General features: G+C 51.7%; 10 protein-coding genes across 10 annotated transcripts; 2 read left to right on the top strand and 8 right to left on the bottom strand.

The window, feature by feature from the left end:
• Positions 1–593: 593 nt before the first annotated feature.
• ASPACDRAFT_1860602 (uncharacterized protein) lies at positions 594–3,296 on the bottom strand. Its single transcript, XM_020197756.1, has 4 exons — positions 2,542–3,296; positions 1,661–2,473; positions 1,426–1,593; positions 594–1,397 (listed from the first exon to the last, which is right to left on the bottom strand). Exons 1-4 carry the CDS (start codon positions 3,240–3,242, stop codon positions 683–685), a joined length of 2,397 nt encoding a protein of 798 aa, XP_020051261.1. The 5' UTR covers positions 3,243–3,296; the 3' UTR covers positions 594–682.
• Positions 3,297–4,527: 1,231 nt separating this feature from the next.
• On the bottom strand, positions 4,528–6,336 carry ASPACDRAFT_48368 (uncharacterized protein; the record flags this gene model as incomplete). The annotated part of the gene is made up of 2 exons (XM_020202115.1): positions 4,528–5,151; positions 5,209–6,336. 2 exons carry the CDS (start codon positions 6,334–6,336, stop codon positions 4,528–4,530), a joined length of 1,752 nt encoding a protein of 583 aa, XP_020051260.1.
• On the bottom strand, positions 6,276–7,971 carry ASPACDRAFT_55530 (putative class V chitinase; the record flags this gene model as incomplete). The annotated part of the gene is made up of 6 exons (XM_020203009.1): positions 6,276–6,393; positions 6,455–6,734; positions 6,852–6,923; positions 6,977–7,485; positions 7,600–7,693; positions 7,752–7,971. 6 exons carry the CDS (start codon positions 7,969–7,971, stop codon positions 6,276–6,278), a joined length of 1,293 nt encoding a protein of 430 aa, XP_020051259.1.
• Positions 7,972–8,799: 828 nt separating this feature from the next.
• ASPACDRAFT_64844 (LysM peptidoglycan-binding domain-containing protein) lies at positions 8,800–11,264 on the top strand (the record flags this gene model as incomplete). Its single annotated transcript, XM_020204042.1, has 8 exons — positions 8,800–8,992; positions 9,049–9,268; positions 9,330–9,569; positions 9,683–9,880; positions 9,935–10,282; positions 10,333–10,526; positions 10,580–10,637; positions 10,727–11,264. The coding sequence occupies 8 exons, from the start codon at positions 8,800–8,802 to the stop codon at positions 11,262–11,264; spliced, it is 1,989 nt and encodes a 662-aa protein (XP_020051258.1).
• Positions 11,265–11,696: 432 nt separating this feature from the next.
• ASPACDRAFT_1860599 (uncharacterized protein) lies at positions 11,697–12,771 on the top strand (the record flags this gene model as incomplete). The annotated part of the gene is made up of 3 exons (XM_020197755.1): positions 11,697–12,312; positions 12,399–12,592; positions 12,670–12,771. The coding sequence occupies exons 1-3, from the start codon at positions 11,706–11,708 to the stop codon at positions 12,769–12,771; spliced, it is 903 nt and encodes a 300-aa protein (XP_020051257.1). The 5' UTR covers positions 11,697–11,705.
• A 109-nt stretch (positions 12,772–12,880) lies between these two features.
• ASPACDRAFT_48365 (uncharacterized protein) lies at positions 12,881–14,293 on the bottom strand (the record flags this gene model as incomplete). The annotated part of the gene is made up of 2 exons (XM_020202114.1): positions 12,881–13,146; positions 14,245–14,293. The coding sequence occupies 2 exons, from the start codon at positions 14,291–14,293 to the stop codon at positions 12,881–12,883; spliced, it is 315 nt and encodes a 104-aa protein (XP_020051256.1).
• Positions 14,294–16,812: 2,519 nt separating this feature from the next.
• On the bottom strand, positions 16,813–18,215 carry ASPACDRAFT_48364 (uncharacterized protein; the record flags this gene model as incomplete). Its single annotated transcript, XM_020202113.1, has 5 exons — positions 16,813–17,184; positions 17,250–17,347; positions 17,405–17,735; positions 17,787–17,994; positions 18,058–18,215. 5 exons carry the CDS (start codon positions 18,213–18,215, stop codon positions 16,813–16,815), a joined length of 1,167 nt encoding a protein of 388 aa, XP_020051255.1.
• Positions 18,216–18,671: 456 nt separating this feature from the next.
• Positions 18,672–19,406, bottom strand: ASPACDRAFT_48363 (uncharacterized protein; the record flags this gene model as incomplete). The annotated part of the gene is made up of 1 exon (XM_020202112.1): positions 18,672–19,406. The coding sequence occupies one exon, from the start codon at positions 19,404–19,406 to the stop codon at positions 18,672–18,674; it is 735 nt and encodes a 244-aa protein (XP_020051254.1).
• An 871-nt stretch (positions 19,407–20,277) lies between these two features.
• Positions 20,278–21,715, bottom strand: ASPACDRAFT_127838 (uncharacterized protein). Its single transcript, XM_020197071.1, has 2 exons — positions 20,865–21,715; positions 20,278–20,809 (listed from the first exon to the last, which is right to left on the bottom strand). The coding sequence occupies exons 1-2, from the start codon at positions 21,508–21,510 to the stop codon at positions 20,547–20,549; spliced, it is 909 nt and encodes a 302-aa protein (XP_020051253.1). The 5' UTR covers positions 21,511–21,715; the 3' UTR covers positions 20,278–20,546.
• Positions 21,716–24,127: 2,412 nt separating this feature from the next.
• On the bottom strand, positions 24,128–26,990 carry ASPACDRAFT_64839 (uncharacterized protein; the record flags this gene model as incomplete). The annotated part of the gene is made up of 2 exons (XM_020204041.1): positions 24,128–26,884; positions 26,946–26,990. The coding sequence occupies 2 exons, from the start codon at positions 26,988–26,990 to the stop codon at positions 24,128–24,130; spliced, it is 2,802 nt and encodes a 933-aa protein (XP_020051252.1).
• Positions 26,991–27,272: the final 282 nt, after the last annotated feature.

Genomic DNA, 27,272 nt, shown 5'->3' with positions numbered 1-27,272 from the left:
GCCGGTGACTCTATACCTCGAGATGACGTTGACGTTTGGCCCGCCGCTCATAGATACCCACTGTTGAATCCTCCTGTTCCGGGCAGGCTCGCTTTTGTTTCCAGATAGCTGCTCAAGTCTCTGTCTATTTTTCTGTTCCTTGTTCTTTCGCACGGGCGACTATCTTCTTTCGAGGTGATGTGGTAGGGCTCTACAAACCTCTTCATGCATCTATGGATGTATCTTATTATATATATCAGACATGCCATTTCCGAAAATTTATGCTGCTGGGCCAGTTTAAAATAGACATGAGCCTGTCTTCACATCTAAGGTCAGCAATTAGAGGCACTCAAATCACGTTCTTCAGCACAACCGACTGTGTCTACGATGGGATGCTCCCGCTTGGCCGCTCACCTCTAGGAATATCTGTACCATACTTGGTATCTAGGTGTTGTTTTACATAGTGCTAGTACATACGACCACAGGGTGTGGAAAACAGGGCTTCCCGTCCGCTCAGCCGTACTTAAGCCACACGCCGGGAGGTTAGTAGTTGGGTGGGTGACCACCAGCGAATCCCTTCTGTTGTATGTTTTTGTCTTCTTGTTTGTTATTTTCCAATGCCTAATAATGTTACCATCTATAAAAGCTTTGTTTGTTGGGCCTTGTATCCTTTAGCTCACCTCATCCCGGTCACAGACCCACTTTATCTTCGCAACCCTAAAACCCCAGCCTCCGCGTCAGTCTTCAAGGAACCCCACATCCGACGCGACCGCGACTCCCTTCCCTTTGAAACCTTTTGTCTTGCCATCCGTGCAGGGAGCATAAGCATCTCGTTCCGCTCCGGCGGGCGCAGCCCGGTATCCGTCGAGAAGGTCAGATAGGGTTGGTCCTGGGGACCCGACACGACGACCCCGAGGCTCACGGGAAAGAGATGGGCATCAACGTCATCCGCGGGCCGTCCAGAGCACAGCGCTTCGATGTGAGCACTGCTCGCGCCCCAGGCAGGGAACCCCGCTGGTACATCATGATGGCGTCGCACCAGGGAATGCACCAGCACGCCCGCTACCATCACGACCCCGCAGAGGGTTGCCAGGACAATGGGCGAAAGGGCGTACCCGACTGCCGAACCGGAGAAGTGCGGGAAGTTGACCTTCTCGCCGTTCGTGTCGAAGCCGATGGTCTGCACCACGAAGAGACTCTGTGAGACGAGCCAGTGTAGCAGGATCATGGCGATGGTCAGGGTGAGTGAGTAGGTGAGGGGCAGGGAAAGCAGATAGGACGAGCGCTGCATGCCCCGCGAGGTTGACACGCGCAGCGCCTTCTTCCCGTCCGGCCGGAGGAAGCGCACCCACTGGTCGGCGACGAGCTGGTGCGTCAGGATGTTGTTGTAGAAGAGATAGAGGAAGCTGACCGAGGAGCTGAATGATGTTGGTCAGGAAGACGCACTCCATCAGGCTGTAGTTGCTGGTTTCGCTGTTCATGCCGAGGAAGCCTGGGTTGAGGCCGAAGCCGAGTTGCACGATGGATGGGAGGCTCATATCCAGGCCCCGGCCTTTCCAGAAGACTACCGAGTCGACCAGTATGGCTAATGGAGCGGCTATACCTAGCATGAATCTGTTGATTATCGGTTAGCACTGCACTGTACACCGGTTCGGCCTCTGGGTGCGGGAGGGAAACTCACAAAGTGAAGGATATTGCCCAAACCTTGCGATGGATGGTATTGAACCATGATACACTCTTCTGAGGGCGCCACACCTGCGGATATACTCGGACCACTTGCGAATTTGACATATCCCCGGGATACTCCAGGTATTCTGCAACCGCATCGCCCATTAGAACCATAGTCTTCTCTGTGGGGCGCCGAGCGGATTTTGTGCGGTAAGACCACCACGCCCTCAAGATAAAGCCGCATTGAAGTAGTGTGCACGCACTCACAACCGCAAAGATCTGCGTTCCATAGTGCAGCCCGCACCTCTGGGTGATATCGCTCTCCGCACCGACAAGGCAATAATCGACCTTGACCCAGAATGGCCATCCCGGCTGGCCTTTTTCCTGGTGAGCCCACGCAACAACCGCCCAGTCATCGATAAAAGTACTGGCCCACTCGCGTGTGCACAGGCGGTTGTAATCTGGAAGGTTGTACGCCCCGCAGATCCACCAGGGGGCATGGCTCCAGACATCCCATCCGGTAACCCAGCCGTCGAGCAGGGTGTGGTTGTAGTTCTGCGCCGCGGTGATGTTGGCTGCGACGACTACCAAGGGTCCTTTGGTCGTAAGACCGTCGATGTACGCATCGATGCACTCTTGTTTGTCAAGACGGGTGAAGTTGGCCATCTCGGTGTAGAGGTCGTGCACCGCAGACCAGTTCTTGCCGGATAGTGTCGGCGGGATGGGATCCAAGGCCCAATCCCGCCCTACCGTCTGAAAGTCAATCGTCACTGTGGCTGTTGCATAGCTCACGACTGGGGTAGACGTGAAGGTGAGCGAGTTCCAGCTAGAACAGCGCAGACGCTGGTTATCAGCATTCACCCTATCATAAGAACAGCAGCCGTAAGAACCCACAATAGATGCAAACAAATCGACAACACCCCAAGCCCTAACCACTGGAATAATCTCCCAGCCTTGATCCAGCGCAAATTGCGAACACTCTGAACCCCGATGTCGAGCGATACCCCACGAGCATGTGCCCAGTCCATCTCCCGCCGAGACGGGGCAACCAGAATCTGCATACAGTAGCTCCCCGCCCCAAGGAAAAGCGATGACAGCACGTTGAGAGCCACGTGGGCGGCGCTATTGATGCTCGTCATCTCCGCGCAGTCACCCATGCGGATGGTCCCGATGCCTCGTTCATCCGGGGGGAAGAAAACCCAAAAGCAGATCAGTGTCACCACATTCGCCAGACAGATGACGGCCGCGGTGATGAACTGGTTGCGCAGCATGGTTGACTGCTTGGATGCGGCGCTCTTGCGCGTAGTGGATCGCACATGGTGCTCGTTGATTTCGGGGATATACTGCCCGAGCAGCCTTTTGCTGGCGTATCTGGGATACGTGGTATCTAGCGTGTTTTGGGCCTCATCGTCGCTGGAATCACTCTTTCTGTTCTCCGCTTCACTCTCGTCCTCATTTGTGATGGAGATCCCTGGCGTCAAAATAGCGGGGTATCTCGCCGCTGAGGTTGGTGAAAGGAGAGGCTCGTCTTCGTGTGCCGGCCCCGGGTCGGGCAGGCATATCAGTTCAACGCTGTGCCTGGAATCCATCGCCATTCATCAGAGCACTCACTCGTGCAGCGATGACAGTAAGTCATGGCGTTGCGTGAAGTTTCAACGTTCCCAGCCACCGTCATGGCGAAACCACATCACGCCTGTGTGCCAAGACCCCGGCGCTATAGCAATGCGGTGCTAAGGGTTCGGCCACTCCCCGTAGCCTTAACCACCTGATCATTCGCGTGATAGCTAACCTAATGCATATCTTGGCACACTGAGCTATCTATGCTTGCCAATCACACAGTGCACACACGGTGACGGCCCGGAGCTCGCGCTTGGCGGCGGCCCAAGCACTGAATGCCAAGAGCGAACGTCAGCGAACATCGAAACACAGTGCACATATAATCATTGGCTTACATGCAGACGCTATAGATACTCGGATTCCATGAGTTCCAGATAAGCGGAATGCCCTTACATTAATTGGAAATCAGAGGCAACCACCCGTCAGCGAAGCATAGCACTTACTAGAGTAGAGCATGCTCATTAGCCTTGCCGACATTGCCTAAACGTGAACAGACAAAACCAGAAAAAGAGAGGGTAATGGTGATGATTGCAGCTTATTCGCGTTTCTGCCTGCAGTCTTCTTGATACTGGCTGCAAAACTGCGAAGTTAAAGTAAGCCTTCGCGCCGAGGGCGTTAGAGTTTGGGAGCGGCTAGAGCAGGCTCAGGGTGACAATCTCTGAGATCGAGTTAATGTACAAGCACAACGTTTCCGCTCCAGAAAGCTGACTTAAGTCACAGCCATGCTGTTCACTAGATCAGTCCTGCTTGCGGGTGACTGGAGTGAGACCGAATCATTTGACCGTCACACCATTTTCGCAAGCTATCAAGCTCCGCACGAGCCTCGGTGTCGAGCAGGGCGGACGATTACAGCCGTAAAGTTGGGTGATTTGTTTCTGATGTACAAATGAAGTGTGAAGTGCCTCTCTCTATATGTAGACTTCATCATATATGTCACTGTACTATTTATTTTGGGTTTTGTATGCATGTAGGAGACAGCATGCATGTTTATACGCGTGGAACAGAACAGGTCAAAGCGAAAAAGTATCGATAGTAACTATTCAAAAGCTAGAGGTAACAGTAACCAACGAGAGAGAAAAACCAGATGAAGAGAAACTATATATGCAACAGGCAAAATTAGTTCCCAATTCGATGTACTGTAGTCATAACCGATATTGCAGCCATCAGATACATTTGCAGGCCGCCATACGAGGTTTACCTCAGAATCAAACTGTTCATCACGATTCCAGGTACCAGGTTGGGCTTGCTCGCGGGTAAGCAAGTTCAATGGTGATGGGAGGTCCCGCTTCTTCTATGTCGCTCGAGGTGGTTCCGAGCCCCTCTGCCCGTCTCGATCGGTTGTGAGGGAACTACCACCTTCCTAGAGTCGGTTCGCGAGCCTGGTGTCGCTTCCAGCGGAGTTGTAAGCACGACCGGGGCGCTGGAGGTTGTATCACTTGCATCACGATCATGGCCATGATCGCGAAGCAGTCCCATCTCCTTCAGCTCCTTCTCACAGTCCGTGGACTCGCATCTGATGAGACCCATGTCTTCAAACACTTCTTCCGGGGTCGCTTGACGAGACGAGTTACCTTCATCCACTACCCAGAAGTCAGAGCTCTCCCGTTTTGCGATATTGCGTCCGATTCGAGGCGCAGTCTTTCCCTGGGTCAGCGCAGCCACTGGCGGTAATGCGTAGGCGGCCGAATTATGCTGCTGCTGGACCGCCACGTACCAAGGGTCGTTGGTGAATAGAGCAAATCCTGGATCGTCGGTGATAACTACCGGCAGGCAGGGATTGTCGCTCATGGAATAGCCCTGCACATTGGTGAACTCCATGACCAGCCCGTTCAGAGTGTATATTGTTGAGACAATCTCGGTGCACGTGCTGCTGGTGATCGGCCCGCCCTGGGTGGTGGTCGTCTTGCGGGACTGCGCACAGCCCCCATTTCAAAGCTTTCCGACGCCGCGATTCTCGCTTGAGGGCAGGAGGCGGATCCATTGAGTGTATGGTGATCCGGTTCTTTCCACATACGCAAAGGGCGGATATTCGTGGCGATCACAGTGGTTCCAGTTGTAGCGGGCGGGGAGATTAGGGACCCATGACCGCCATGCATTTACATGCTGCTCGTTCCAGGTGGATGTGGCTGTGCGACTGACCAACTTATTGACGGGGCAAATCAGCGTGGAATACTGGTGTAAGTCGATCACCGAGCTGTAGTGTGCGCATGCCTGAGGGTATCTGTTGCCATCACAAGTGACGGTTTTCGGGCTCGAGGTGAGGGTGGTTATGGTGGTGTGAGATGTGGTAGTCGTGGTGCATGCTTGGGATGTCACTGATGCTGGATAAATCCGGTTGTGCTGGGGTTGAAACTGCCCGTTAGCGTTCCAGTGACCGGGAATGTTGTTCACGAGGTAATTCCCCGCGGCGACTAGAGAAAGAAAGCCCACTATGGCCCAAAAACATTCTTGGAATGTGCTCAGATCGGGGGCATCTTTCAGGAGTCGGACAGACGTTGCATCTTTACGAACAACGCCCAGTCCGCCTGTAAGGGCATTGTTGACATTGGTCTGTGGACAAACCGCGAGGGAATTGGTGTAAATCTCTTCACAGCAGTAGCTGGAGAAGTGCCCGGTTTTACAGCCAGTGCTTGCGCCACTAATGTGTGTATTCTGGGCGAGTAGAATGGTACCTGCAGGGCACGTTTGGGAACAGCCTTTAGCCTTTCCGTACCACTGGCAATTGACTGCCTGAACATCGGATTCCACGCAAAGGCCGCGATTGAATCCTTTCCCTCCACCGTGACACCCATCGCCAGTATAGACACCTTTGTCGGCATCGTACACCTTTCCATGGCCCGTTGTCCACAGCGTAAATCCTGCGTTACACTGAGGCTCAGCAGCACAGTCAGTCCAGTAGGAAATCAGGTTGACAGCATTCTGGGAGCTCGTTGCCGACAGCTTTCTGACTGCAAAAGCAGGGTTTGCAGAAACGTCGTCCCCTATCAGCTCTAGTCCAGCTGCATTCAAATTCACTGATGCTTGCTTGTGTCGTCCATGTCGACTGACCAGACCATGCGTCCGCCTAGGCATTTCTCGTTCGCAAATGTCCTCTTAAGGTCAAGCGTCTCCGAATCGTCATATGATACCCTGTAAATCAAGTGGCTCAGCGCTCGGTTTTGATCAGAAAGTGTTATGTCCCTTGATTTACCATTGGTTTTCATTCCAGACAATGTACTTGATCCCGGCTGCTTCATTAAAGGTTGGCGTGAGGCCATGCTCGGAAATCACCCCCTGAATCTCCGCATCTGATAGAATGCCGGATGTGGCTGTGCATTCCCCAGGATCACCACCACTACTGAATGGACATCCAGGGGCGGTGCAGGTTGTATCAGACAGGGTGAAAGACCGGCCGTAGAATGCTTCTCCGAGCACTACCTTCTGAGGATCGATTTTATTGCGCCAGAGTAGATCGAGCCCATCCTTTATCTCTAACGTCCCTAGAGTCAGCATCGAAGTATTCTACGGTATGAGAAGGACGATACACACCGGTCAGATTTGTGTGTGGCTGCACGACAGACTTTGTATAAGGACTATTGCCATCCCACGTGCCATGGATATCAAGTGAAACCAGTCAACATAGGGTTCCATTCCCGACACGTCAAAACCTTGAAGATACCCTATGGTGCAAAGTCAGAAGTGAGAACGAGCATGTAGGTAACAGATAACAAACAATATGAGGAGGGCAAGGTGACCGTAACCGTATATCTATTCCCGCAAGCTGCCTTCAGCTCTTTGACAAGAGCGACATAATTTTCTGTGTCAGCGGCAAGACCACCTCTATCCGATGCGGCTGGATATTCCCAGTCTAGATCAATCCCATCAAAGCCGTAGCTCGCCATGAAAGAAATAACCGAATCAATAAAGGTTGATCTTGTCACCGAGGTGCTGACCATATCCGAAAATATCGTTCCGCCGGCATCCCAACCCCCCACCGAGATCAGGGTGCTCAGACCCGCACGGGACTGCTTAAGCCCGGTGAATCTGGGATATAGTTCGGTGTCGAACGAATTCCCCTGCGCAATTTGATAGTCGGAGCCAATGAGCGCAAATGCATAGATAAGATGTGTCCAAAGTCCCGGGTCGATGTTCTCCGGGCTCCAGGAGTTGCACGTGCGCGTGTAAGCCGAGCTTGAGTAGTATCCAATTATTCGCGTATCGCTACTGGAGCCGGAGCAAGACCTGCCAGGAGAGAATTGAATGCATAAGAATCTAGTTCAGTTCGATGAAAGAAGAACACAGATGGTTATAGGTCCGACTCACGGTTCATCCACCTCATTGCATCCTGTAATGTACCCTGCTCCACAGAACTCATCTGTTGTTCCGCAGAAGCCATACTGCGAGCAGCACACCTGCAAGGGACAATCATAGCCATTGGTATCGGCGTACGCTATGCCAGGTCAATACAGCACATACGAGAAATTAGTTCTGATAAGCTGTTCACTCACGACCACATTCCGCCTTTGCATCGCAGGAACTGGTACAGTTCCCCTCGCCACAGAAGGTAGGTCCGAATCCACAGAACCCACTGGTGCTACAACATCCCGAAGTACAGTCTTCGGTGGACGAGCAGCTTCCACTGGGATTGTTGGCAATGCCCAGTTGACTGAGCCCCAGAAGGCTAACGAAGAGCAATAAAAGACGCATCCTGTTGCTTCGGAAAGGCATAGAGATGCACATGGCTTGCAAGGCCAGTCAAGATTATATCTCTTCTTCTATCTACGCCATTACCTTGCTCTTCAATCTGGCATTGGTTTATTACCACTTTCCCAATTCTTACATTCCACCGAGCCTAGTCCAGGGTCCGTCAATAGCTGCTCATCAGACGGACAGAGATATTCCAATCGGGCCGCTTGCTCATCTCGCTTCCACAGTATCAGAACAGGGGGTAAGTAATGAATAGATCAGAACTGAGATCATAAGATTGAATGATACCTAGGAGTCATACTCAATCGTTGGCTTTCAAGCTCACGCCACCGGGTCTTTGATCCTGTCCGTCCTTTGGTTTGGTTACTAGTTTAGGGCTTGTCGGCTTTCCTGCTAAAATTGGAATCGGCATGTCTAAATATGGTAAGGCTTTTATCGCTTAATATCGTCGTTTGTTGACCATTGTAGTTTAGTGCAGAGAAGACCCTAAAAGACCCTGGTTCATGGCTAGTGCTTACATGGCTGATTTGGTAAGTTTGCTTCGAGTGGGTCAAAACGACGTCCTGGGCATCTGATTGACGAGATCACTATGACATTCACTTAGCCTCGCTCCTGCAATCTCAACCCACTCAACGTGATTACTATCGGGTTGACTTGGTGTATCTTCGGATTGAGTAGGTAATTTACTTGTTGGCTCCCGTCGATTGCGTAACGGCCGAAAAAGACTAATAATACTGTTAATACAGCTTATAAAACAGACACAAGTGATGAAGCAACCTTGGGTTTTTAGTACTTGAAGTGTCTCCCCATCTCGTTTTTCTTCTCGTACATCTCGCATAGCTTGCAGCAATGAACTCACTCTTGTCATGTTTCGCCCTAATTGGCTTCGGGCAGCTGTCCTTGGCCACGACGCTATATAACGGCGCGCAAAAACAGCTTTTCTCGTCTAATATCACCGATGCCTGCGACGCTGCGTCCAATACCACCATCGACTGCCCAGAGAATGTTATCCAATATGTGACATACCCTATTCAGTCCGTCAGTCAGTGTTTCAAGCGCATTAATCTGAAAACCTTTCCCTTTTATTGATATTAGTAGATTGGAACTCCTCGTGGATGAACGACTTGTGTACAAGCGAATGCAAGTCATCTTTGGCAGCATTAGCCACAGCTGTAGACACCAATTGCAAAGACACCTTCATTGTGGATAACCAAGATTGGACCTTTCCATACTTCATGAGTCATTTTGAATACAAATACGATCTCATCTGCTTGGCCGATGAGAGCACAAACGAGTTTTGCCTGGACGTGGAAGCCAGGTAAGCTTTGAGTGGCGCATTTTCGCGCACAGGCAAACTAACGAATGTCATGGCGGATTAGTTGGAATATCACTGCGATGATGCTCCTGGATGAAGCCAGCTGGCCTACTTACACAAACAAGTGCTATTATGATGCTTCAGAGGGTTACTGGGAATACGTGGTGGACGTAGATGGCACGTGTCTCAGCCCCTTCGACTTTACATTCGAGAACGCGAGCAGTATGGCTGGGCTAGGGAAGATGGAAGCCCTGGACTACTACGTTACCAGACCTGATCCTATTGATGACGACAACTACGGTTGGTATGAGCCCTTGGAATATGATGAATATCCATTGGAAATTCAATGCTCTTCTTGTTTTTTGTAGGTCTTCTCGATCCTTCATCTTTGCGGTCTTGCGACTAAATGATCTACAGGCAGAAATTTAGATACGGGTTGGAGTCCCCTTGGGGAGATGTCTGGGAGTATGGTCATCATTCTTTGCCATTTGCGACCTCGACTGACATTATCAACAGTAACCTCACTGCACAGATTTGGACTAATATGCAGGCGAACTGTGGGTGGAGCAACATGACCATAAGCCCTGCCAATGATTACTCTGCCTATGAAACTGCGTACGTCTGAAATATGAAGTACAAACGTGCGAATTCCTAGCTGACATATACCAGTGATATCATATTGGACACCGATCCTGGCCCAGTCACCGATGTCTGTCCTCAGACATTGAACATCACCGGATCCATGAACATGACATGTCAAGAAGCCACCGTGTACTTCCAAGTACCTTCGGCCGGACTGATGAACCTCAACAATGATTTGAACTGCATGACACTGATCAACCGCACAATATGCGCGCCCTTGTCTTGCCCAATTAGTACAGTTGAAATTGACAACAACATCATTACTGTTGCTGAGTGGGTTGCGCGGTATGCGAATTTTACTCTTACGCAGTTTCTGACCTGGAACCCATACATTGGACTGAGCATTATGGCGAACGGAGATACGGTGTGCTCTGGGTGAGTCCGAGATATCTTTCGTTGAATATTATAGCTAACTCCCATCATAGTCCTCCTGGTGGTGCTTATGTTGTGCCCTCCGCTACTGCTTCGGTGCAAACGATATATACCACAGCAGCAACCCCGACAAGTCCTGTTCCTTCTGGTACCACTGCTGAATGCGGCCTATACTATACGGTCACAAGTGGTGATGACTGTGCTTTAATCTGCGAAGCATACAGTCTAACACTAGACCAATTCAAGTGTATGTTGGAGACCTCCAAGATCTGAAGACTAGACACTCATTCCAGCGAACAGTATTAAACCCTTCGATTAATGCCACTTGCGGCAATCTGCTAGCAGGTGATGATTATTGGTAGGTGGACTTCCTTCTTCCCATCCCCCAAAGCACTAAATCCTCATCTTCTTTGGGAGAACTTACTCATCAATGTGCCCCTCTCCCAGTGTTGCGCCTGTTAATGGAACCTATGTCACAACGACGACACCAACAGCTACCATTTCCACCACCGCAAGTTTTGTCACTCCTCCGAGCGCGACCGTCACCGGCACCACCTCCGAGTGCTACCAATATTACGAAGCGCAGGCCGGCGACGGCTGCGACAGTATCGAGTCCAAGTACGGGCTCACTCAGGCCGAATTCATCGCTCTGAACACATACATCGATTCTTCTTGCAGTAATCTATGGCCGGGCTATAGCTACTGTGTAGCGGGAATTCCCCTTGCTAACATTAGCAGTAGCATAACAGCTACCGCCACGACGACGACAACGACGACGACCGGTGAGGTTACCACCCCAACACCAACTCAAACGGGCATGGTCACCGGTTGTACCAGTTTCTATAAGGCGCAGTCCGGGGATGGATGCTGGGCGATTGCGGTGGATCATGGAATCACACAGGCTGAGTTTATTGAATGGAACCCGGATGTAGGATCGGACTGTAGTGGTCTCTGGCCGGACTACTACTACTGTGTTGCTGTTTAGATGGGAAATGTGGAGGAAATTATCTACTTGCGAGATTTTACTATACAATACTGTAACTGTACTGTCTTGTATCAGTTCAATGAGGGGAACCGAATAACTAATAAGTTACTTAGCGGTACTGTGATTACATGAAGCCAATCGACTGACCCCCTCACACACGGTCCCTCTCACACGGACCGGACCTTCCGGCACTAATTCATGTTCTCTACCCTACAATCCTCAATCTAATTACACCAAGATATACGCTAAATAAGTGCAAAAATCCCTCTGTGCCCCTGAGCAGAACCGGAAGACCCTCTTTCCGCGTCTTCTGACACTTCCAAGAATCCCGATTTTCTGAAAACCCGTCGAGCAAATTGCTCCTTCCACGGTCGATACCTACTGACGTCAGTTCCAATGCGCTTCTGTTCAATAGTCTGTGCTGCCTCAGTTGGCACTTGCATGCAAATATTCGTCTCTGTCTTCATCATAACCCTCATCTCATTCCTCTGGAGCCGCCGTCATCACCCTACAGCCTCGAGGACAGAGATCACCAGCCTTCCCAGACCAGTCCCTCCCGAGATGTCTTCTTTCCCAAGCCTCCCGGGGCAGCCGGGCCAAGAGAAGGTAGTCGAGGAGGAATACCCGATTGCACGACTTCCATACAACGAGGACACAATTGTTACCCTGGTCGGCGATATCTACCGTATCTTCGTCCAGCTTGGCTACATGAACAACCGCGCCCATGGCGAGGAGGAACTTGTCTGGCCCCCACCAGAAGGCCATTCCATCAATGAAGCTATGTGCGAAGAGCTCAGTCTCAGTCCGAAGGTGATCTCCTTGATGCGACGTCTTCCATATCCGGTCTCTTCCAATATCGCGGCCGATCTTCCCTTCAAGCCGTGGTCCACGGCATTCGCATATATCGAAGACCGTCAAATTCGAGACGGTCGCGATCCGGGTCGCTGGATCTTCGACGACCCGCGAACCGATTTCCTTCTCCCGCACGAGATCGCTCTCGCGGGCGCGGATGATGAAGGGATTCACCTTATTCTTAATACAGAAGAAAGTATGTTTCATCGTTAGCTTCCTCGGTCCGATGCTTGCTTTCAAACAACCGCATCTCAGAGCATGAGTACCTGCTCACCAATTTAGATACTATCCGAGCACCAGATTGGGAAGAACTCGAGCTAGAAGATGAGCAGGGCAATTCCCTTTTCCGAAGCCTCCCTTCCCACCATGCACCAACGTTTTTGGCGGATTATGTGAACAAGCTCAGGTCTCTGGAGATCATCCCGGGTGGTCAAGAGAGCTGTGGCTGCTTCTATGATGAGCATTGTGGGAAAGTGGTGCGTATCCCTTCTCTATTCCTCGAGAGAGCCTTTTTGCTAATCCGGATCTGTGCAGTACCCGATGATTTAAAAAGGTCCTACAGGAGCAGTATGGCTGGCCGTATGATTTCCGAGAGACGGAATGGAAGGCTGCGGCAAGAGACACTTTAAAGCGCCTGGAGCAGTTGTACCCATAGCTTATGGTTAGGACAAAGTGGAAATAGATGGTAGTGAAAGCAAACTGACAGTAAGAGATCCTTGGAGGAACAATCACTATTGCAAGTCAAAACGAAAACTCCTCCACATCTATAGCCCTAGCCCACCGTATCCCCAACTCATCTGCACTGCACAAGTCTGATAAGTCGCCTGCACCACCGATGACCTCTCCACATCCGCCACTAGATTCGATCCATTGGAGTAACTACCCGCACGTCTGGCCAGATACAGTATGGCACCAGCCATCTCCTCATCCCCACCGAACCGTCGCGCCGGGATGAATCGCTGTTCCTGGAAGGGCTCCTCCTCAGGCTTGCGGGTGTTGATCAGCCCCGCCGCCAACTCGGAGGAATGAACTGGCATCCATAATTAGCACCCAGCACCTCAACGCGCGCAAACGTACCCTCAAACAAGATAATCCCCCATAAGAAAGAAAACGAACAGTGGAAAAGACCTACTCCCCGGCGCAAGCACATCAACCCTAAACCCAAACCTTCAAAGCTCTATATCTCGATCATGCGGTCTGAATCAGCCAAGCGAATGATGGTATTTCGCAAATTCTAGATGCCGACTCTGCATGTTCATCTACTAGGTACTGAAGACACAGTACATACCTACAGTACTATTAGAGCCCACAACCCTGATTTGGACGCGGTAGACGTTGCGGTGGGCAAATGCTTCTTGTTTCTGCCGGTTCAAACCGTGGACATGAATGAATGACCGGAAGTGTCCTAGTTACGCCATTCAACACCAAGGACAAAGGAACCACACACAAGGACTGGACCGGACTGCTCACCGCCAGCCACTCATGGGTCAGTGTTGTTGACTAGTACTACCTAGGGGAAGAGATCTCGGGAGTGGAAAGGACTAAGAAACGGGAAAGACTTGGTCCCGGCGAAGCGGGAAAGCTTCGGGCTATCCAGTGGGCTTCTCCAGAGTCCAATATTACTACCACATCCGCCGGTCGCAACGGAAGACCTGGTGACGACCTGTGTGAAAACGAGCTAGTATCTAACGCACATGGTATTGATTGCTCAACCCGCTCACCGTCACCTCAATCCGACTCAATTCCGACCACTTTAGAGGCGTCTGACCTCTCTACGATCTGCACAAGCGATGAACCTGGGCCCTAGACTACTATTACAAGCCCTGGGATTCTACCGATCGATCCGCACTTAATACAAGACTGTAGCTCACTGGTTCTATTAGAGCACAAGTCGGAGACTGCTAAGAACCAAGACTTCAGTAGCCCAGATCCCACCACTTCTCCAACAACTCCCATGCCGAATAATAGGAGCTCATTTCTCCGAGAGACCCTACCAGACGCAGACACGAAAACGTTACTTGCTAGTGTCGACTGGGAGACCCCATCGTTGACTACTACATCTCGGGAGGAGGCATCTGGAAATCCCGAGCGTCGTAGCATAATTAACGACGAAGTCCCTGCAACAGACCGATGTGACTAGAGCCATGGCGCGAAGACAAGCCACTGAAGCGCAACATTGCGACGTCTCATCTCCCAAGAGCAAATAATCGGCGACCCATCTTTCTAAGCTCTAGAGAGTTGAGCCGCGTAGCTCTTCATATAATTGTCTTTCGATAGGTCCCACCATATCAGACCCTCGGAGGGGGAATTGTTCCAGCCCTTGGCTTTGTAGTGGGATGCTTTGTTATCGGCTGTTTTAGCAAGGTACAGCGCGTCGTGTGGCGCAGCAGTAGGGTCCGTTGCAACAGGATAGCACGTGTCAACGAACTAAGGAATATTCACAATCAAAGTGGAGTCGATACTGTATGCACCCACATGATACTGCTTCTCAGGTGCAGTGGTCTGCTCTGTCTTCTAGCCCTTTCTGAAAGACCGATTTCTCAGCCAAACAACTGTTTGAAAAAAGTGTACTGGTCCATGAGCTCATGGGCATCGATCAGTTGTGGCTGATTTCCTTCCACAAAACTGATTTCGGCATACGCCGCATCTTCTGGCAATCATCGCTGTATTTGAAGCGAGCCGGAAAATAAAGTGCTCGTACACCCTTATTCAGATCGATCCAAAAGGTATCATTTTCTTTGAGGCTGCCTGGGATAAGCAGTGAGATATATTAAACCAATGGTTTTCCTGTTGTATCTCTAGGCGGTGGACCTTCAATATCAACGTATTGGGTCGAGGTACTACTCAAGTCTAGTACCTCAGACCTCTTGCCCCATCTATATGCCATTGTTCGGTAACAAGACCTATGCTTTGCAAAGGGATCGAAACCAGTCGGGCCCCAGGCGGTGTATTTAATCTTCTTAGGATCGTGAGTTGCGTCTATGTTTCCGAGAAGTTTCGATATAGAATCTAACATAATACAGTGATACCTATCAAGTGAATTCTGACAATGACTGTATTGTATACACGTAAGTATGATCTCGTAAAAGGTGGCCCTTCATGTCCAAATATATAACTCCTGACGTGTATCAGGGGTAGAAATTATGTGGGTGATTTCACCTATATCCATTCCCCGTCAACCGAATTACCCCTCCAAAAGATATTCGCGGTGTCGTCTGTTGATTATCTGAAATGTTAGCTGAGTATGGTCTGCAAGGAAGGCGTGGGAATTACGAAAGCCTCGGGGCGGGTTTCTCCCTCATCACGGCTTGTGCTAGGTTTTCCCCATCCTGTCATGCAAATGCAGAGGCGGTTATTTACCGTCTACATTTTTCCCTTTTCTGGAGTAGATTGACTAAGAAATATGGAATCTTATTACAAGAATCAAAAACTTCCTGTGCTTCCAGCTATTACAAGGTCACAACACCTCTCCCAACAACTGTTTCTGACTGTAGTATGACATATTATGCTGCCTTGTGCCCAGCTCTATCCGACCGGCCGATGAGAAGAAGTTCTAAGTTTAAGCTTTTTATTATATTACGTCACCTCCACCCCTGACTTATTTTTATTAACTAAGTCTGTTTATAATAAATATCTTATGATAGAATAACAGACTGAGCTCTTTAGAATAAAACCCAGTTTACTTCAAAAAATTATTATACTTATCAAAAAGCCGTCGAATACGAAAATATAAGTTTTTTTAATAAGAAAATTCCGGTTATTTTTAATAAACTCAGTAATTTAAAAAAAATTTAATAAGACTTAAATCTTTGGTTAGATAAAATATAAATGAATACTTTTTTCTATTGAATATTAGAATTATTAGATTTAGATATTAATAATCTGACCAGATAATGATAATAAATAATAATAATATCAGGGCAGTGAGCTCGTGTATAGCGTGGCCTTGGGGGGTCATATCGAGATCATCAAGCTTCTGGTCGCCGCGGGCGCAGATCCGGACATCCGCCGCGTGACTGGAGGTCGGAGGAGTCTACTGGATGTGTTTCACGCGGCTTTTGGAGAGCGTAAGGACGTGTTTGCGGACTATTCGGAAAGGTTGCAAGAGGGTTGGTTGGGATTCCCGGGTGGTTCGCCGTGTTGATGGTGAAGCATAGAGGGATATTCGACTCGGTATGTGTTACCCTCCATCTGGTCTCGCGCTCTCTATGAGACAAGCTAATGATTGAGATTTATTTTTCCGGAAATTGCGGCGTGGTTTGGGAATCAGATCTCCCCGAATGAGCATTCAGAGCCTGGAGCGTTGATGCCTGAGAGCCTGCGAACTGGTATATTCAACAAAGGTACTACCCTGTCGGGCCATCCAGAATACAACTCACGAAGCTTTTCAAGTGGTGTATAGACACCTTAGAGTATGAATTAATATGAGTAACCTTCAAAATCATACGATACTGTCTAATAAAGATAGGTGACCTATCTAATCAATTCAACGTTTTACGGACCATTTGTTAAATCTTGGACCTTTTTAAGACTCACTGCGAGTTGTAATGCATGGCCAGGAATGGCATGTAGCGACCTGCCCCGTTGTGTCAGCAGTATCCCTTCTGGTATTCTATACAGGTAGCATTTTCACTCCATATCAGACTACCACACATCCCCAACGAACGCACCAACCCATCACATACCACCCAACCTGCTAAGCAATCTCCCGCACCCCAAACGACCCACACCCCGAATTCCCCACCGTGAACCCCCCAACCCCGTCCCCCAAATCCACCGACGCCGTATCCCGATTCGACGGAGTACACGTGGCATTGTTGGCACCCCCCGGCAGCAGAAGGTAGCACCCCGCCCCCTCCGCCGACAGATACCCGGCACACGGGGTGGAGTGGTCGATGCACGCGACGCAGCAGTTATACGGCGTCGACGCTGAGGTAGTCTCGTAATTCCCCGTGACTACCACTTCGGTGATACTGCGCCCGTTGATGGTGCTGATCTGGTTGTCGGGGCCGCAGGCGGCGTATTGCGTTTGGGCAGGGGCTTGGACTGTTGCTGTGTTTGTTGTTGTCTGTTTATCTTAGTATGCAGGTATAGGTGTGGGGATATACAGTGAGCGGGAGGGAGTGGGGTTACCTCTGTGGAGGTGGTGGTGGTTACGATGGCGGTGGATTTGAGGAAGTTAGTGGTGAACGTTAGGGTTGTGGAGGCGGGGACGGGGACGAGGGTTATTGCTTTTCTGTGTCAGTATTTTTCTGCAGGACTTGGAGGGGAAGAATTGGGCTGTCTACTTGTGGTGATGCGGGCGGTTGATGTAGTCGTTTTGGCGGACGGGGTCACGACTACGGTGTGTGTCTGGGTGGCGGGTTTGTTCACAGTGCTGGTGGAGAGGATCTCGACCAGGCCTACGCAGGTCACGACGCTGGCGTAGCTGGGTTCCGCTTCCACGATTGCAGTGGATTGGGCGGCGTGGATGGTGATCGCCTGGGGGGTGGATGCGTCGTTGGCTTTGACGAGGGCGGTTTGTTTGACTCCTTGGATGGTGGCGGAGGATTGGCTTAGGGCAGAAGCAGGGGTGAATCCGGCCGGAGCGGGCACGGTGGTTGTGGGTGTTGAGGTAATCTATTGATTGTTTGGTTAGAAATATTCTAATAACTTCAAGGGTGGTTCTACTGTAGTATCACTGGTGACGGTCTCAGTGTCCGTGACGATGTCTTGGACCGTCAGGGTTATGGTTGATGTGATGGTGGTGGAGAATGTGCTTGTGCTCTGGTCGAGGATTGTGGTTGCGGAGACAGTATCGGTCACCACCGAGGTGATGGTCTTCGCGGCGGCGGTTGAGGTAACGGTCGGGGTTGACGTGGTCGTGAGGACGGCAACACTGGAGGCAGAGTAAGCTCAAGCTCAAACTCCGAATCGTCCGAGCAAAGCTTAGTATGCCTACCTTGTGGCAGTAGAGAGACTGTTAATTGTCTTGACCGTGCTGCAAGACGTGGACGCGTATTGGGTATTGCAGAGCTCGAACGAGGTTGTAGTGGTGGCTTTAGCTAGGGCTGTCGAAGCCGCCGCCAGCAGCGAGATCCAGTACATGATCGCTGCCATCGTTACCCCTCAGCGGAAGTGTATTTGCAGAACCTTCAAAAAGCTCAAGCAAATACTCTGACACTCGCCGGCAAAGCTGTAAGAACAAAAAAACTTTTTCCACACATGGAAGGGGGGCAACTCCTTGTTATACGGGCTACATTGTTCGTTCATGAGTTCGTTACTGCTTAACCTTGAAGAATGCATCTCAAGTGGGCCACAGATCCAGGCAGGAGTCTTCCGCCAATGAATTTAAGAAGGGTGCACTAGTAGCCGTTGAAAGAATGTGAATTAAAGTAGGGTGAAAGGATCTACAAGGTTCGTCGGAAGCCCACGCGAAGCGTAACCCTAACCCCTTGCTTGCCCTTGCAAAATGTACAGATCAATGGAAGTAAGAATCCGCCTCACACAATCAATTGTCTTGGATTGATTACAATGTAAAGGTAAGTATGGCTCTACAGAACTAGCCAAATCAAACTAAGCAAGCTTCCGCTTCTTCCGCTTCTGCTTCTCATCCAGCTGCTCATTCCCATCCACCGATAGGATCTCAACCTCCCTCCTCCCCTGTCTCTCAATATATGTCTGGACCGATGGACTCAGACTCACCGCACCTGTTTCATGCACCTCCTCCAAATGCATTTCCATGTCCTCCCAGGTCTCCACCCGCGGCCCACACTCCTGGAAGGGGCAGACGGCCCCTTTCCGCCCCATCGCATGCTGCTCATTCATATGACTCACCCACGTCAGCCCAGCCATGCGATTCACCCGACAGACGGGACACGGGCGCAGGCGCAGCGGCGGCGCCTTCGCCACCACCGTGCGCGTCAGATCCACCGCACAGCTCGCATTCTGGTGCCAGCGCATGTCCCGGACGCTGGGGTAGAGAGCCCCGCAGATGGTGCACCGGCTGGAGTCTACGAATTTATCGTGGGTATGCCGGTAGTGCGCCTGCAGCATGCTCAGCTCGCGGTAGGTTCGGCCGCAGCGGTTCGGATCGTTGTGCCTCCGGAAGGTGCACTCGTATCTCCCGTCGGTGGTTTCGCGGTAGGCGTGCTGGGGGGTCGCTGTGGTCCTCGCGGCGTTGGAGGCACTTTCTGTTTCTTCTGCCGGCATGTGTTGGTGCTCCTGCCCATCATCAGTGTTCGTCTGAGTGGATGCCAGTGGGCCTGGCTGGCCCTGCGGGGAATGTCCTGATTCGGCGGGGGAAGACATTGTCGCTGGTTGGTGAAGAAGTCTGGTGACGGTTAGTTTGACCAGTGAGATGAGAGACTAGGGTTATTTGTCTGATTTGAACCACAGCCACAGAGGGTAGTAGAAAGATGGGATTGATGATAGTGATGGTTTTATACATTTTATAGGCTGGCCAATCATGGTTGATGGAACCGGAGGATAACACTTTTCCTTTGAGACTGATAAAGAATCGGGCCACTCATATCCTGTGGCCTTTCCACAGAGTAGCCCCAGCTGTGGCGTTGATGATCAGAACAAGGACTGACGAGGAGACCCCCTGTAGCTATAACTTATCTGGGCATTAAGACAGCACAAGGACAAGGTCAGAGGGGTTTTCGGCTCATTGTTGTTTGCCAAAAGAGCACTGCTAGCGGATATCTTGCTGGGAAGCCAGGTTCCAGGCGGTATCTGCTTTGAGAACGGAGTGCTTTGTTTGCTCAATCCTACGCTAGTCTGCTTGACGCTGCTTGTATTAAATTATTGCGCGGGAACAGTAGGGAGCTTGACGGTTAACTATGGTATCTGTACGCTTATTGGCAAGGTGAAAGGGAAGTATCATAATCTTAATTACCTCATAGGATCCTCATTATAGAGGTACATCATCTACTCACTCTGCATAAGTCTGGGATATTTCCATCTCTGACCGATTACATGCTTTCAATAATCCATCACAGTGCAAGCTACAAAGCAGTGTCACTCAAAATCACATCCCTGATCCTCATATCCCAAACTGCATCCATATTCGTACATACCGCGATGCTACGATCGGAAATCCCACTCCCGCCAGCCGAGGATTTCCGACCCCTCGCCCTTCCCCAAGAATGAGGGGGTCAGCATTCCACGCACTGTGCCCCTTACGTATCCGCAACAACCCCCTGTCCAGAGAAACTTACAGATCTATAGATATTGTGTCTATAATCTCGCACTTTTCCCACACTATGTACAAAATCTCATACTCATATTACATTCTCCGGGTGCCATGGCCATGTATCTCATCAAAGGTCCCGATCACACAAAGAGAATAGACACATTATAATCCAACCATATTCGCTGACTGTCATCTATACCCATTATCAGAGGCATCAACAACTGCAGATTACAGGATAGTGCCAATCACCAACCCTACCGCGCATTCAACCCATCCAACTCATGCACCTCCGTCGCGCGGGGCTGCGTACTATCCAGCTCAGGGATGGGCTGCACTTTCGTCGGGGCCGACAGGCCCAGCCCGTGAGTCGGGCGGAGATGTTCCTCGCCGCGGGAGTAGATCTCGGAGACGGGGCGGCCGTCGGGGCCGATATGCGAGGCCGGCGGGGACATGGTGAAGCCGCCCGTGGAGCCGGAGGGGTATTTGCTGGCTGGGTCGGGGCTGCTCATGTGCGAATCTATTGATCGGTTAGTACCCTGCGCTGGGGGCAGAACAAGATGGTTGGGACGAACCTTGATACGGTGAGGAGTGCGGACTCTGATATCCATACTCCCCGGGGTACATGTGTTGTCGCTCCGCTTCGACGGCGGTGGCTTCCCGTCGACGGCGGCGGCGGAGGAAGAAGATGGCGAAGACGATGATGGCGACGAGTGCGGCGGCCCCGATGGCGATTCCGGCGATCGCGCCGCCCGAGAGGCTTGAGTGATGGCTTGATGAGTTTTCGGGGGAGGAGGTTTGTGTGGAGGTCGAGGTTGGGGATGCCGTTGCCGTTGCCGTTGCGCTGGCGTTATCCTGGAAGAGCTTGAGCTGGCCGGCGGAGGAGGAGCTCCAAGCCGCGGGCAAGAGGTCGTCATCCGGGCACCCGTCGCTGCAGGGGTTGCTACTGCAGCACCCCAGGAATTTCGGTGAGGTGCCGTTACATGTGTACCAGTCGGAGCTGGGGTTGTCGAGGCAGCGGTTGGGGAGGATCTCGTCGAAGATGGCGCCGTTGAAGGAGGCGGCGTACAGGCTGGGGCAGGCCGGGCTGGTGGTGTTGTTGCAGGGGTCCGAGGCACAGCAGCCCACAAAGTACGGCGCCGTGTCGCAGACGAACCACGAGCCGCCGTTGGGGCAGGTGAAGTTGCAGTCCGGCGAGGAACCGCTCTTGCAGGTGGTCATGGCTGTGATTGTGATCGATGCTGTGTGCTGTGATGTTGCAGAAGTGTGAAGAACAGTCGGGTGCAGCAGGGGTGGTGTGTTAGGGGTTCGTTTCGATCGCAAAAATGTCAACCAAGGTGTTGCGACAGCCCGCGTGGGAAAAGGGTAAATTCCTCCAGAAAAGAAAGAGCTGTCAGCCCCACTGTCAGCGAAAACGCTGCTGCCCACTTTATTTAACACGGATGACGATCACGAGCCCAGTGACCCCTAAAATCGTGGCCCGCATGGCATAGCCCTTCGTGCCCGGCGGTGATTGGCAGGATGGGTCCGGGAGTCGGTGCCCAGACTTCCACTTGCTTCGTAAGGTTGTCAGCCTCGTCCGCGTCCTCGTCCTCGACCCGGTGAGTTGAGTTTAACTTGCCAAAAATGCCAAGTGCAGGATGGGCCATCAGCCACTATTTTAGCCTGGGGGCCGCTCCGCCTGCTTTTTGTTGATGGGTGGGACGTGCCAAGGTCGTGGCTCATGCGGCTAGAAATAGGATACATGGGCGTGGTGAGGCTCAACTCGTTTCATGATTCGAGGTCAAACAGTTGCCCAGCAGAGTGAGTGTGATTCTTCAAGTCTGAAGATGCTGAGTTTGAAGTGCCCCCCTTGCACTGCACCAGAACTGCGTCAGAATACGAAGCAGGGCGGGTGTACATGAGTCAAACTCTCTAGTGTGGGCAAGGATGCTTACTTTTCCTAAGCGGGGTTAAGGTCCACGATAGCTTCTTCCTTCGGTCCCGCTCCTTTATCACCAGGATCCAGAAGCAGGGACACAGCCCCGGTGCCGCAGGATGGAGATAAAGTGGGTGAGACCCTGAGTCTAGCGGATAAAGAGATGCAGTCTTTGTGTGTTATTTTTTTTTCTCTCCCAGGTTCCTCGAAAAACCGAGTAGAATCATTCAATCATGAACACTGGAATATCCACAGAGGCAGGTAGGGTTAACCTCAGCGGGCTGGGCGTGTCCTCACTGACCCTGAGTTTCTCAGCGGTGAGCCGGGCGGTCGGTGGGGACGAAGGATGCAGGGTACCCCAACGGATGAGGTTGTTCCGACCCGGGCCCACTGTCTTATTCCCTCAGCCAACAGTGTAAACAAACTACGGAGTACCCTGTCTACTGTGGTATACTCACTTCAGCTCATCCGATTGATGTGTAGACGATGCCTACCCTGACGCAAAAACTCATAACTCTTGTTCCTGTCTTTCTTTTGCTCGATCTCACAAGATTCAGACTCTTTCAGCTAGGTTGAAACATCGAGCGGGTGCCAATTGCCCGACAGCCCCAACTCATCCGGTCTTCGGGCTGCGGCGGAACCGAATAGACTGGGTTTGACCCGCCGGGAATCCACCTTAATGGTTCTGCTATAGCTTAATACGAGACCGCCAATCAGATAGTGATAGATTTTCTTGTTGAGGTCAAAGTTTCATCTAGGTTAGTTTCAACTCCTGGGTCTAAATTCACGTGAGTTGGTCGAGAGTCAAGCAAGGAAAAAAAAAATATCGGGAGAAACATTAGGCATACAGGACAAGGGTTACAAAGAAACACTTCAAATTGGGATGAATTGGCAAGGTGTCGAACCAACAGCATTGAAGTTCAGAACACTGTCAGGACAAGATATCTATCATGATGAGTAAGATTTGTCTATACTCATAACTATATATTGATGTATATACACCTGATCGAAGACAATAGTAAGTAGACCAATATCACCTGATGTGGTTTAATCAGCCTGTTCAATCAGCCAAGCCTGACATACTTTCATCTCTCGGGTACCTGAACTCTTCTAAATATGTAGCCCCGCTGTATGTGAGAGACAGGCATACAAGACAGCTTACACTTGTACCTTTGTTGATTGGCTTGTGTTTAAATACCGGGCAGGGTACTCTTTTGGCCACCTGCATCAACAAGAGCTTGCCTGGTAACGACTGCCCGTGTTGCTTCTGAAAACATCGATTCGATTGTCAACGCCACCTGCATAGGAGGACATCAGGCGATCATATCTGATCGAACAGCGTTTATCGCGAATCATTCATGGAGGTTCCGGCGCTGCCCTGGTAGGTAGTATAACGGCTAGGATCCTTGCCCCCATTACAAGATCACCGGAAGGAAGAGCCATTCCACTCATTCTAACAGGTGATTGTGGGGCGCGAGATGAGTGGGGGGCGGGGGACACTTTTTCTGGTCCACCACCCAGCGTCAGCTCAGGGGAGAGTGGCTGGTTCCTGCCGGTTTTTAACCAGGCCCAGACCGCCAGAAGCTGTCAGGGAATGAGGGGTGAAGGATTAGGATTGAACGCGCGACCATGACGAGTCGGTGGCCGGAATGGATGATGTAGACCTTGTTCTCCGTCTTGGTGAGATGACCCATAATGTTCGGCAAGTTGCATATCACACGCATATGAGGGAAAGCGGCGTGACGAACTTGAGCGCGATGCCTTCGAAAGGATTAATGAGTATCTGCAGGTCGCGTTTGTAGACCTCCACTCATATACCTTGTGGTGAGATCATTCCTCAACCACTTGATGCGAAGCAAGGTGATCGTGCTACTTCTTGCGGGGAATCGCATTACGACGCATCAGATCATAAGCCAAGACTCATGGATCGGTCCATCCTGCACCGTCTCTGGAGTTAGAGATTCCGGACATCGAGACGAGGAGCTCCTTCGCATAAGCCGAGGCCACCGCCGCCGCGTACCCTCTCCAGCGGTCATTTTTATGCGAATCGGCATAGTCGCTCACCCCACGGATGACCAAACATGGGAAACTATCCACCAAGCCCGCTGCCTCCATCTCGAAGCAGAGGATGTCCAATTCCGCCTGCATCCGGTCGCGGGTCGGCCCATGCTTCATGACCTGGTTTCCCGAGGCGATCAGCCCGTAATGAACCACGGGTGCGGTGGTGGCGCGCGGGGCTCGGGGCACGATGCGTGCTGGGTCACAGGTTGAGCATGATCCGGCGGGACTGGGGTGGCCATAGTCCGACTGGTAGAGGTGATCATGCCCGGGGCCAGGGTGTGCGAACTCGGCCTGCAGAAGCGGGTAGCGATGGACCATGGCATCGAGGTACTGGGTCAAGCCAGGGCCGTAGAGGAGATGCTTGGATTTGAGGCTGTTGACTGCCGTGAGCAGAGCATCCGGCGGTCGATTCAGCGCCGAGACAATGTGGATCCGGCCCGCCTCGGTGCGCTTGCCAAAGTCATATTGGATTACGCCTGACTGCCCATGGTGCGGGGTCCCGACGATCACATCCCCCAGCCGAATGTCATGCGTGACGCTGGGTGCCGCGCCTCCGATGCCCAACATGAGCCCGATGCGAATGTGGGGAAACGTTTGGCACATCCGCTGAGCAATGATAGCGGCGGCCGTCGTGCCCATGATTCCATCCGGCAGACACGTGAGGACGACATTGTGCGTGCCGATGCATCCGAGGGTATAGGTGTTGTGGTCGAAGCGGTAGTCGTGCGGAAGGCTATGTTCTTCATCCAGCGTTGCTCGCGCGGTTGCCATTTCTTTGTCGAGTGCCGAGATCCACCCCACAGTATAATCGCCACACGCGAACCTTTTCGGAGATTGAGTACGTGCAATAGGAACAGATCTGCTCCGCTGGACGGGTTCGAGTGATGGATAATGGGAACCACGGGCGTCAACCTGGTTGAGCTTTGGCGGCATCGATCCGGGGATCGAAAACTCTCGCGCTGGGGTTGAGGATCGTGATCCGGCAGTGGCAACCACTGACTGGAAGAGGTCTACCTCAAACTCATTCGCGCCGGGGAGTCTGATTGTTTCCAAGCTGTTGAGATCTATCTTGGGCGCGATGTCATCCAAGTGGTCAAGAGACATATCACTGAACCCTTGCCTAAGCTCGGCCTCGAGACGCTGCACAATCTCCATATAAACAAGCCCTTTGAAGTCGTGATTTCCCAGTTCGTTGTCCTCGTCATCGATCCCGAACTGGACATCCAGACAGCGGGCCACCGCGATGCGGTAGTTATCAGAGAAACTGGGGCTACACTTTCTAAAGGCCTCTCGCGCGACATGAAAACGAGAATTCTCGTCCATCAGCTCCAAGGATTCCCAGCCGGCACCATAGGAGCGGACCAAAGAACGTATTGAGGTTGCCTGGTATATCTCAATGAGCAGGATCGCCAGCATGACGAGGCCGGGATGTGGGTGCAATGGGAGGTCATCAGGATCGCGACACTCCTCATCGTCCGACTGATCGTTACCATGAAACCGTGCCCAGACCCTGGAATGGATGAAGGGCTGCAAAGGCACGGCGGCGGAGGTGCCGAGGAAGATGATATTGGACGAATTGAATGAACCCGGTTGCAGCCAAGGGGTTCCATACAGATGCAGGACGCAGTGCCCCAGCAGGACCGCCAACACCCGTTTGATTTTATCTCCCAAGCTCTTCGGGTGGGCTTCCAGAATTTGCTCGAGACGGACTGGGATAGTTTTCAGCCGCATCTGGCTGTCTGCGGACTTGAACTTCCGGAGTTTCCCATTCTCCACTTCCATGTTAAGGCAGCGGCGGAAGTGCTGGGGGCTAACATGGTCGCATAGCTTGTTGACCAGAATGGAGGTCGGCCCCCGCCTCGTCCTCAGTGTGTTTTCCTCGACCGCAATGCGTACCTTTGGTGTCTTTTCCGGTACCGCAGCATGAATCAGCACCTCTTGCCAGTATGATTCATTCGGGCTCAACATGAGGCTAAACACACATTTCTGTTCCGTTTGCCGCCGGCTGCGGTAAGTCGCCAGCCGCAGTCGCGCGGTATAGGTGTGGCACGGCATGCAGTGGCACGTCTGAGCACTGGCTAGGAGCGCATTGAAGACCAGGTTCGCTTCCACGTGCACGGAAGAGGGTATCGAGACGTTGACCGTTGACACGGGAGGCCGCGACTCCACGATGGGATCGGGTCCGGGCGCATCAAGCGCGTCCGCGCATTCTTCCAGGAAGGAGGCTACCTCATCCCACACCTGTTTGGTCTCCCAGGCGAGGTTTGTTCTGCTGTATGCGATCTTCTCCGGCCAGGACGTCAAATGGCCCCATCCTGCCTGTACATCCGCCAGCCTCTGTAGTGCTCCGGCCGGGGATTGTAGGCTATTCTTGACCGGTGGACGAAGCAAAGAGGTGAATCGCTTGAGGAGTAGCCAGGCCAGCGGGGCCAAGACGGTTGACTTCGACGGAAAGTGTGAAGACTCGATCTGCTCGTTCAGGAGGAGAATTTGAACATGAAGGTAGCGGTAGCTTTGTCTAAGATCTCGATCTTGTTCGTAGCTCGACAGACAATCGGCGATCTCCCGGAAAAGGACGAAGGTTTCCAGGAGGAAAGAGACTCTCGACCGCGCTTGCTGTGGCATGTCCATGAGTACTGTGTAATTCATCCAGGTGTGGTGGATAAAGAGATCTTACCAAGCCAGCGAAATCGGTCTCGCCGTAAGTCGATACGGGTCCCATTTTGCATGCTCTCTGGATGATATGCCTGGCTTGAAAGGTGCACTGGTGAGCACCATTTGACTGACTGGCTCACCTGTAAGGGAGACTGCAAGCCATTCTATCTACTGAAGGTAGATTAGTATCAGTCTAGCAAACATCACAGTGATGGGGCACATCAGGTATGGTGGTGTGAAGGGGTAAGAGATGTGGATGGAAGATCGGAGAAGGAAGATGTGAACTGGCCGGGCGCTAAAGAGAGGGGTAAAACTGGGGCCATTGCCTTTCGGCCTGGCAGCCTTGCAA

Source organism: Aspergillus aculeatus, assembly GCF_001890905.1.
Source record: "Aspergillus aculeatus ATCC 16872 unplaced genomic scaffold ASPACscaffold_23, whole genome shotgun sequence".
NCBI classification, from domain to species: domain Eukaryota; kingdom Fungi; phylum Ascomycota; class Eurotiomycetes; order Eurotiales; family Aspergillaceae; genus Aspergillus; species Aspergillus aculeatus.
This window is presented reverse-complemented; position numbering and strand designations above follow the sequence as displayed.

Bases quoted from the DNA above. Each gene is read 5' to 3' on its own strand.
- ASPACDRAFT_1860602 (XM_020197756.1), bottom strand. From the start codon at position 3,242: ATGGCGATGGATTCCAGGCACAGCGTTGAACTGATATGCCTGCCCGAC. The intron at 2,474-2,541 runs GTGGGTTCTTAC...GCGCTGTTCTAG, and splicing joins TCGATTTGTTTGCATCTATT to CTGGAACTCGCTCACCTTCA. The intron at 1,398-1,425 runs GTGCGTCTTCCT...AACATCATTCAG, and splicing joins AGCAACTACAGCCTGATGGA to CTCCTCGGTCAGCTTCCTCT.
- ASPACDRAFT_127838 (XM_020197071.1), bottom strand. From the start codon at position 21,510: ATGACCACCTGCAAGAGCGGTTCCTCGCCGGACTGCAACTTCACCTGC. The intron at 20,810-20,864 runs GTTCGTCCCAAC...ACCGATCAATAG, and splicing joins GCACTCCTCACCGTATCAAG to ATTCGCACATGAGCAGCCCC.